This window comes from Propithecus coquereli, unplaced genomic scaffold (assembly GCF_000956105.1).
Source record: "Propithecus coquereli isolate 6110/MARCELLA unplaced genomic scaffold, Pcoq_1.0 Scaffold119, whole genome shotgun sequence".
Taxonomy (NCBI): domain Eukaryota; kingdom Metazoa; phylum Chordata; class Mammalia; order Primates; family Indriidae; genus Propithecus; species Propithecus coquereli.
Window position 1 is genome coordinate 7,274,081 of NW_012135969.1, and position 10,511 is coordinate 7,284,591.

The 10,511-nt window shown below is 54.0% G+C and overlaps 1 protein-coding gene across 1 annotated transcript; it reads right to left on the reverse strand.

The window, feature by feature from the left end:
- Positions 1-548: 548 nt before the first annotated feature.
- On the reverse strand, positions 549-8,289 carry TAC4 (tachykinin 4 (hemokinin)). The gene is made up of 3 exons (XM_012661034.1): positions 8,185-8,289; positions 4,639-4,732; positions 549-580 (listed from the first exon to the last, which is right to left on the reverse strand). Exons 1-3 carry the CDS (start codon positions 8,287-8,289, stop codon positions 549-551), a joined length of 231 nt encoding a protein of 76 aa, XP_012516488.1.
- Positions 8,290-10,511: the final 2,222 nt, after the last annotated feature.

The following is a 10,511-nucleotide window of genomic DNA, read 5'->3' on the forward strand; positions in this document are numbered from 1 at the left end:
GGTGCCTGCGGTACCTCCCCCCCTCGTCACAGCCTCTAACCCATTTCTTTCCCGTTTCTACCTGTTGTCCTTACCTGTCTCCTAAACCTGTTTTTCCACCCAAGGACCAGGGCTGTTTAGTATTTCTCTTGGCAATTCTGAAAAAGGCCTCTTGTCCTACTGAAATGCTGGGGATGCCACTCCTGCCCCCTGTCGTGCACTGGAGAAGGAGCCGGTCACTGGTCACTCCTTTATTGAGCCCCTCCTGTGTGCTGGGCACAGGGGGTACACAGTGTGCGAGGCTCACCGCTGCTGCACGGTGAGATGGGGGCTCTGAGCGCAGGAGGGCAGGGTCGCTCCAGCTCAGGAGGGTGACCACTGTGCATTCATGCACGACCGCTGCTTGACACTGGGAGTCCCAGAAAAAGTCCAGTGAGTTCAGTCTGGACCTCATGTGAAATGTTGAGATCAGGAGACACAGAGAGAAGGGGTCTGGCCTGCCAGCTGGTCAGCTGTGACATCCAGGTAGGGAGAGGCAGCGTCCTCTGAGAAGCGTGCAGTGGAGGCTCTCACTCTGAACCTTGGTCCTCATCCTCTCTGCCTGGGGACAGTTTGGTCCATGGATGGTGGTTAGGAGAGTCTTGTCTGCCTCTCTCACCCTTGGAGGCTTCCCTAGTCACCCCAGTGAAGGCCTTCCCTCTCCCCAACCCCGTTTCTGTTGTCTGGAGCTATCTAGGGCAATGGCATTACGGGTTCATCTGCCACATCGTCCGTTATTCAATCGCTTAACCCCTCCAGAGCATGGACAGAACCAACTCTCGGTTATCCTCCTAACGGAAGGGAAGGGTATCCAAAAGTCCCAAAGGCCCTCCTGGGGACATGGAAAGTGCCGTGGACTAGGAAACAGGAAATACAGCTTTTAGTCCTAGCTCTCTTATCAGCTCACTGTGTCACTTTGGGCAGTAGCTTTCCATCTCTGACAAATGACATCTTCTAAGCTTCCTGCCCACACCATGCATGGAGGGACATTTGTTTCTATTTGGTATTGGGGTGACTTCCGTGGTCCTTTGAATGGAAGCGCTTGAGCAGATATTCTCTTGGGGGAGCTAGGGAGGGCCAGAGGTCTGCAGCTCTGGGGGAAGAGGTTCGCACTAGGGCAGGCAGGCTGAGGCTCAGTGTCTTCGACCCCCTGGGACACCTGCTGGTGTCTCTTGTGAGCTGTGATCTTTCCCCAGCCTGATTCATTTACCTGCTTTCATGCCTGGCCCCTGGGAACCATTTGGGGGTATGGCCCCTGCCAGAAGGTGTGAGCTGATAACTGCTTAGGGTGTCACCCCTCCCAGGGGTGGAAAACTGTGAATCGTTCCCTGTGGGTTCTGCTGGCCTAGGGGGCGGGGCAGAGGGTGCTGGGAGCGTTAGGGGTGGGTAGGGTGTGGCTTCAGGGCCACAGCTGCTTCAGTCCTGGGCCATCAGACAGACCACCTCCCTGCACCTCGACTGCCTCCCCCTGACGGCAGTGAGGAGCCTGTTCTGTCTGTCCAGCTGCCTGCTCCCGCCGCCCCCCAGACTGACAATAAAGTGTCTGGCCACCATCCCATGATGCCCTGGCAACCACTAGAGGCCCTCGCCTACCTTCTGTGGATACTCTTCTCCTGCCCAGGAGGCCTGGGACCGTTTGCTCTGAATGATACCCTGGTGCTGGAGAGAGAAGAAGAGGAGAGAGAGGAAGCAGAGGCAGGCTGTCTTGAGAGCCAGGGAGAAGGCTGGGGCCGGGGCCTTGCAAATGGAGTCACTTCTTAATCATCCCTGGAGTTGAGGAAACACCAAGGATTGGCTCATTCATTCACTAGTTCATTCACTGACTCCTTCTCCTCCTCCTCCATTCTTCCTTCTGCTCTTCCTTCAGGAACCCCAAGCAGGCACTTCTTTAATAGGCAGAAATTGTGTTGGGAGTTGGGGATACGGAGGCGATGGCAGACGATGCCTGCTGATTGGGGGGTTTGCTGTCTGGGGACACCAGCCGTGTGACCCAGCAGGACAGCGCAGTGCAGTGTGCCAAGGAGACAAGCTCCGTCTGGGTAGGGCAGGGGTCCGGGAAGGGGAGGTTCGAGATGGGGCTGGGGCCAAGTCAGCAGGGCAGCCCCAGAGGATGTGGGGAGTCATGTTAGGGGGTTGAACTTGTTCCTGAGAGCACTGAGGCGGTGGTGGGCACAGGTTGGTTTGTTTTCTTTTGATTTTGTTTTTCCTTTTTTGCTGAAGGGTTTTAAGCAGAGCAGCGGCTACTCAGATTCACACTTTTAAAATCCTTCCGGGCACAGGGGATTGAAGCTTTGAGTGCCATTTTATCTTTGGTGGTTGATTCATTTTCTCCAGTTCCAGGCTTTAGACCCAAGGTAATTTTGAAACTGTGGCAGAACTAGATCCATCCCTGTCTCCTCCTATCCCTGCAACCGCTGCCTGGGCATGTGTAGATCACCCCTCTAAGGAAACAACCAGAAAGACTAACGTGGCCAAACCACACTGGCCTCACCCTCCGCGCAGCAAAGCCAGCCTGGCATGCCCCTGACCGGAGCATGTCCCCTCACCTCCCTGATTTCTTAGTGGCCAGGACAGCTCAACCCTCCCCTGGGGCCATGCTGAGGGCAAGGGCTGGGCAGCGTTTACCTGCTCTTCTCCCTGGCTGGCTCCGAGGTGTTCCTGGGGGAAGAAGAAGGAAGGAATGAGGTCTGCACTGCTTCCCTTGGGGCTCGGTGAGGTGGGAAGGGCTCATGGCTATGTGGCTGTCAGTGCCCTGGTGGGTCTACTGTTGGAGCTGTAGTCACCGCCTGTTATCCTCGTGTGGCAGTAGGAGTTTGCCCAGTAGGGGGCGGTGTGGAGCAGTGGGAAGTGCACAGACGTTGGCGTCACTGGCAACTGGCGCCAGCTGGGTGGGCATCCTTGGGAAAAGCACTTACCCTATCTGAGTCTTAGTTTTGCTGCTGGTGATGAGGAGGACGTTGTGGAGATTTAATCGTGTGTGAGCATAGTAGCTGCTCAAGAAATATGTCTCTTACACCCCCATCCCCTGCTCCTTATGGATTGTTGGATTTGGAAGAGAACTTTGAAGTGGCGCAGTCCAAAACTCATTTTGTAACCAAGGAAACTAAGGCTAAAAAGTGCTTGGTCACAAGTTGGTTTTCTCTGTTTTTATGTGCATGTTTTTTTAATCACAAAAGCAGTCTTTGAATACATGCCTGCTATAAAAAAAAATCAAGCAATGAAGAGGTTTGTACAGTAAAATTTAAAGTCTCTCCTCACTTTTCCCACGTCATCTCTATTTCCTGTCCTAGATGTAACCACTGTTTACAGTTTGATATTGATCCTTCTAGAACTTTCCCTATGTATTTGCATATCTATGTGTGTAAGTATGCAGTTTTTAAAAAAAACATGTAGGTTCCCATCATGCATATTATTGTTCTATAACTTGCTTTTTCTGCTTACACATAAATCCTGGAGATATTTCCGTATCTTTCCACAGATCTGTCTCATCCTTTTAAATTGCCACAAAGGTAATGGATGTGCCTAATATATTTTGACCATTACACAATTGATAGTCTTTTTTTTTTTTCTTTTCTGAGACAGAGTCTCACTCTGTTGCCCGGCTAGAGTGCCCTGGCGTCAGCCTAGCTCACAGCAACCTCAAACTCCTGAGCTCAAGTGATCCTCCTGCCTCAGCCTCCCAAGTTGCTGGGATTACAGGTGAGCACCACCACACCTGGCTAATTTTTTTTCTATATTTAGTTGCCGAGCTGATTTTTTCTATTTTTAGTAGAGATGGGGTCTCGCTCTTGCTCAGGTTGGTCTTGAACTCCTGAGCTCAAGCGATCCTCCCACCTCGGCCTCCCAGAGTGCTAGGATTACAGGCGTGAGCCACCGCGCCCGGCCGATAGTCTTTATGTTATTTCCAAAGTCTTTTTTACAAACAAGTTGGCGATGAGCGCTCTGTTACAAACATCTCAGAGCTCACGCAGCAATAGTCTGCCTATCTGAGAGATTCCGTAAAGTGAGACTATGGGCCAAAGGCGCGCGTGTTTCCAACTCTGACGGATGTTGCCAATGTGTCCTCCAGATGGACAGTGTGTAAAAGTGCCAGTTTCTTCACAACCTCACCAACGCTGAGCGGTGCCCCTTAAAAAATATAATGTTAATAATGAGAAAGAAAAAACTGCTCTCTGTCTATTTTCTCCTTGTCCCCTCAGGACAGGACTCCTGAGTTAAAAGTGCCCTCAGGAAACACAGGTTCGGTTTAAGAATTGACTTAGAAAGCGTGGCTCGTGGCTGTGCTCACACCGAGACGCTGGTCTCGAGCTTCCTTGCCACCACCCAGGGCCATCCAGAGAATGGAAGCCGAGGGCACCAGCCAGGGTGCAAAGCCTTCGCCCTCACCCTTCAGACACTCACACTCCCTGTGTGCTGGGGACAGTCTGGTTCATTGACACCTGTCGCCCGTCATAACTATTAACACTCTCTAAAGTGTCCTGGTTGGACGGTAATTCACACTGTTGTCTGCCCCAGCCCATCTCCTGAGCGACCACGTCTGGACTGCCGCACCTGACCCCGGGTCCTGGCCTTTAACTTGGGACCCTGCCCGCTGGGCTCCCGCCCACCTTTGTCACTCACCTCCCATCTGCTTCCCCATCAGCCCGAAGAACTGGCTCGCCTTGCCCCTCTTCACCTGCTGCAGCTGGCGCTGAGTGATGGGCGCGGCGCCTTCCTGAAGGAGCAGAGAGTGAGAGCCGGGGGAGGCTGCTGAGGAGACGGGGAGGGCAGCCTGGGCAAAGACAGTCTCAATGACGACAGCTCGCCGTTAGCAAACGCTTGCTCTGCGGTGGCACTGGGCACTTTGGCAAATTTTACGCAATACCACACATCATCATAATAACTACTAACTACCATTTCCCCTACTATGCTCCTGGCACGGTTCCGAGCACTTGATACAGCAACTCATTTCATCCTCGCCAAATCCCCATGAAAACAGCTTGTACTGTCACCATCTTACACATGAAAACACCGAGTCACAGAGAGATTAAATGATTTGTCCAAGCTAGCAAGGGCGAGGGGGAGCCAGAACCTGAACTCAGGCCATCTGGTCCAAAGGCTTGACTCCCAAACACCACAGTCAGACCCTCATTTAATCTTCACGACCACCACAAGAAGTAGGGACTGTGATTTTTCTCCCATTTTACAGATGGGAAAACTGAGATATAATGAGGTCAAGGGATTTGCCTGAGGTCACACAAGAAGCAGTTGAACCTGGATTCAAAGTCTGACTCCAGAGTGTGGGTTCTGCTCCATCTTGGGAAATGTCTCCCACATAGATGAGGGGGCAGCTAGCGAACTCAGGGTGGGCCCCCCAGAGGCAAGGCTGACTGCGTTCCCTCCCTGCTCACACTCTAGCTCTGCTCTCCTCTCTTCCCCCATTGCCCCAGATTTACCCTGCCCAGAGGAACATGGCATGTGGTCTGGGGTGGAGGCCGCTACCCTGGGCAAAGACATTGTAATCCTTGAGCTGCTGGGGCAAATGTCCTGAACCAAGGGCTATGGATTTAGATTCTCATCCCTCCATTAGCCTCTGTGACCATGGCCAAAGCTCTCTCCCTCCGCAACGTTAATCTGAACTCCTGGAGAGGGGCCTGCCTAGCTCTGCTGAGAGGGAGGGATGCTCCCCAGTTGCGAGTGACAGTGGGTGACACTCCTTAGACTGTCTTCACATCTCTCCATCCCCAGTACCTGGCACAGAGCCTGGCACACACAGGAGTCCGAAGTGTGTGTGGGGGACAGAATACTGAATGAAGGGTCCTCTCTGACGGTCTGGGTGTAGGGAAGGGGGCGGGGTGTAAAGACAGGCAACAGAGCCCTGGAGTGCTACGAGCCACCTGCCAAGAGGCTGGCAGCCGGAGTTGGACCAGGGGCTCCTTAGTCCATCCCCAATTTCCCCCAGAGTAGCGCTGGAGCTCCTGGGACCAGCAGGGACCGGGCTGGGGGCAAATGGAAACCACTCTGTCCCTCACAACTTGCCCCACCTTTCAGGCTTGGAAGCAGATTTTTTCTAAGCCTTGGACTAATTCAGTCACTTCCAATCTGTCTCCCCCACAGCCCGCACCCCGACGTCAGTGGCTGCAGCCGCTGTCTCGGGCTGGAGTCGCCCAGCCTGGCCAAGAACCGGAAAAGTCTCTTTGGAGATTTGGACCCATTTCTGAAAAGCTCATGAAAACCACTTTGCCTTGGTAAAAGGCAGCCTTCAAATGCAAGCTGGAGAGAATGGCTGTTTATGAATTAAATAGAACTGACGCTTCTCCCACGCACCAGGTTTTGGGGGCAGTGGCGGCGGCAGCGGGAGGTGGGGGGCGCAGAGACACATTTGGAGGCATCTGTTCCTTTTTACTCCCAAAGGGCTTGTGCCCCCACCTGGAGCCCCCGTATCCATCCACCCCAAATCCCCAGCTCCAGGGATGACTGCAGATGGGAGCCTGAGAGCCAGGGAGGTGATCAGATCATCCCCGAAGGTGTCTCCATGCCTCTGTCCCCTCGTTTGTGTTAATGCTTAGCACCCCAGTGTCTGCAAGATCTTCCTGACTTCTAGCCCAGCCTCTCCTCCCGTATTCCAAGCCCTGCATCTTGGGAAGCAGAGGGATATTAAAGGAGAATAAGGATTAAACCCAACTGCAGGAGGAGCTGCCTTGGGTGGAAAGTCCAGCATCACTAGTTTAAGTGTATGATGATGTCTCCCAAGTGGCTGCATAGAAGCCCCCACTCCCCGCACACAGCAAAGCTTCTCTGTCTCTGGGCCAGGCACCCTGATGTCTGGCACTGACTCTGCAGAGCATGTGAAAGTTGGAGAAAAGCCTTGGGGATCATCTCCCCTCTCCCCCCATTTTGCAGGTGAGGAAGCTGACATCCAGAAAGCAGCAAAAGTCAGTGGAGCAGCTGAGACTCGAACCCTGGTCCCCAGTCCTGCTGCCTTCTCCTTACGGCACACGCTTCCACATTCGGACAAAGCAGAAAGGAGACCCCCCACACGCAGAGCTGTCCGTGCGATGGCCCCATGTCTAAGAGGTTCCAAGGACCTCACCATGGCCCAGGACCACAAGCCAAGGCCAGTGCCAGCGTCCTCACCATCCGAGAATGGGAGGAGCCAGGCTCAGCCTTGTCCTGTCTGCCCCTGGAAGCCCTCCCTGGGCGCTAGTCTCTTATTTGTCTGTGTTTATCTCCAGTCTGTGGGCCTCTCTCCCATCGGTTAAGGAGCTCCCTGAGGTCAGGATCTTTCTCTCCCAGATCAGACTGCCGGCCAGTGGCGGGCATGTTGCAGACGCTGGGTCTTCAGCTTTGAGGCCTTGCCCCAGTGACAGCACGCAGGTCAGTTTAGTAAAAGAGACCACAGTGAAACCACTATTCGTCAGGAAGCAAGAGTTTTTACACGTGAGACAAAGTAGTGGCCCGACCCTAAGTTGATCCCCTCGAAAGGAAATTCTGGAAAATCTCCTCTGATGCGTAGGTACAGAGAATCGGACCTTGGTAAGGTCTGATTAAGCCACTGATGTCGGGGTGGGGGTTGGGGGGAGACAGATTGGAAGTGATTGAATTAGTCCAAGGCTTAGATAAAATTCGCTTCCAAGCCTGAAAGGTGTGACAAGTTGTGAGGGACAGAGCAGTTTCCGTTGCCCCCAGCCAGGTCCCTGCTGGTCCCAGGAGCTCCCGACTAAGACCTAAGGTGTGTAGTTGTGCTTTTGAAGCTGTGCAACCTAGGACAAACTACTTGACCTCTCTGTGCCTCAATTTCCTTATGTGTGAAATGAGGATAGTAATGGGACCTTCCCCATGAGGTTGACGTGAAGATTAAATGAGTTAATGTTTGCAAAGCATATAGGATAGTGCCAGAAACATAGTAGGTGTTAAATAATTGTTTCTTAAATAGTACACACACACACACACACACACACACACACACACACAGAGCTGCTCCCACGTGCATTCATCCCTTTGGAGGGCTGCCACGCCAGTGCTCATGGTCTTGAGACTACCCACGGAGGGGAGTCAGACAAGCTGCCTTGCAGTGTCCGACCTGCTCTCCTGACAGCCATGGAGTATCTTCCGCCCCTCCGCCACGGATCATCCCCTGCCCAGGTCAGAGCCTCTCCCCGAAGGTACCTCCAAGGTCACGGTTACCCAGGGCTCTGCTTCAGTGCTGAGTGCCGGTTCCTCTCCACTGTCACCTGCCGCAGCGCACAAGGACAGCCCCGACAGGAGAAGCAGGGTGAGGCAGGGCAGCATGGTGAGCCTGCTCTGTCCCGGAACCCTCTGGGAGCCCCTCGCAGCCCAAAGACGCCCGCCTCCAGGAGGCTTCCATCCGCGCTTTGGCTCCCTGAGTGTAGGTGGGGGAAGCTCCCCCTGTTCTCTGGTCCTTCCAGCCATCCTGCTTCCTTCCATCAGCTTATTTGACCCCCAGGCTGTTTCCTCTGACTCCCTCCCAGGCTGGAAAGGCCAGTGATAGCAGGAGGAGGGACGAGATCTCTTCCAATGCCACCCCCTAACATTTGATCCCAGGGCTTAACACTCTGATGCAACGCCTGCCTCACCTTTGGCTGTGTTCCCCGGGTGGCAGGTGCACAATGGGGCAGCGTGTGGGCCCTGGAGCTTCCAGCTTCCGGGCTGAAAACCCCGAGGGGAACTTCTCATCTAGGAAATGGGGAGCGGGGCTGTGCGGCTCCTCCTTCCTGGTGCTGTGCTCCCCTGCACAGACAGGCTCTCCCCAGAACTGAGCAGTATTCTGCCACTCATCTCCCCTTCCCGACTCCGAGCCCCTCTTCCTCAGCATTTCCCTCCATCAGTAGTCCCCAGGTGTGCATAAAAACACGTCTGCCCTACGAGAAATAACGCAGTGCTTAAAGAAATGAGGCTCCTCACAGGTGGGAACTGGGATTTGCCAGAAAAATGGCCTCCCGCCTCAAGTGTCATTGGCTCTAAACCATCTTTCCCCTTTGTAAATCCCTAATCTGACCTGTCTCTCCTGCTTACAACCTTCCAGAGTCTTCCTGTTGCCGTTGCCCTGGCATGAATTTCAAGCTCCCTGGCATGGACTTCTCTGTTTAGTTCCTCCCTCTCTCCCATCCACCCATCTATTCAGGCATCTATCCACGTCAGTCTAGAACAAGGGCTCTGCGATCAGAGAGGCCTGAACTCCAAGTCTAGCTCCACCACTAAATAGCCGTATGACCTTAGGCACGTCACTTAATCCCTCTAAACCTTAGAACTCTCATCTGTAAAACAGGATTAATAATAGCACTTGTTTTCAAAGTCTGAGGACGAAATGAGATAATGCAGGTGGGGCACTTAGCACAGTGTGTGATGGTCAATATTTGCTACCCGGTGGCTATTATTAATGCTACTATTATTGACACTGGTTGAGGCACGGGGCCACAGAAGGTGAAGTAAGACACTGTCCCTGTCCTACAGGAGCTCATGGTCCAGGCTGATTGGCAGATAAGCTGGTTGGCAGATAAGCTATGTGCAGTTTGGCACGTGCCCGCATAGAGGTGGGAGCAAGGGAAGGGCGTGCCTTCCTCCCAGTTCGCCACCCTCCCTGCCCGGGACACGCTGTGCCCCCTGCTCCCAGGACAGGTGGAGACTTCTCACCCCCACGCTGCTGCCTCTGCCTGGACCCCTCTCTCCCCCTGGTGAGCTCTGCTCATCCTTAGAGGTCCAGCTAATGTTCACCTCCTCCGTAGAGTTTCTCTGTCTCTATTCCTGTCTCCAGCAAGAAGTAATTGGCCCCTTTCCCCAACATCCCCCACTTATGGCTCTTCCGGGGCTGCTGTGAGAGGTTGTGCAGGCTGTGTCCTGCACGAGGGAGGCTGCCGACGGGGGGAACAGAGGTGCAAGCCAGCCCTTGCTCTGCTCACTGGGCTGCACAGCCGGGCACGAGGCGGCACAGCCCCGGAAGAAGGTGTGGGCTCTGCTGTATGGGAGTTGACCATCCCACAAGCTGTCTGGGAGTGGGGCTGTGATGGACCCGTGCTTGGCACATAGTAGGTCCTTAATAAACGTGCGCTCTGAGTCCAGGCTAGCCAAGGCGGAGATGAATGAAGACAAACGTGGAGCATTTGGGGCAGGAACTCCCCCTCTGCCCTCTTCCCGGAATCTCTTTGGTGGGTTCCAATCCTGCACTTGCTAAAATGCAGATTCCCAGACTGGGCCTAATTCCCACACAGCCAGTCCCTGCCTGTGGGTCCCTCTCAACACTCCAGGGAGGCAGTTACCAGCCTCGCGGTGAATTCCCCCAGGGGCAGGACGCCTCATGCCTCACATTGCATTTTGGGTTTGCCACTGTTGTTCACAAGTTCTTCCTTAGAACAAAGTTTCACCTTTCATCCCTTTTATTTCGTGGAAACGGAGGCAGGCCAGGCTTGCTCTAGGCGACACTGAGAGTCAGTTGGCAGACCAGCTTCCAGGACCCCTGGCCTGCCCCTTCCCACCTCCCACCGGGGCCTCACCCA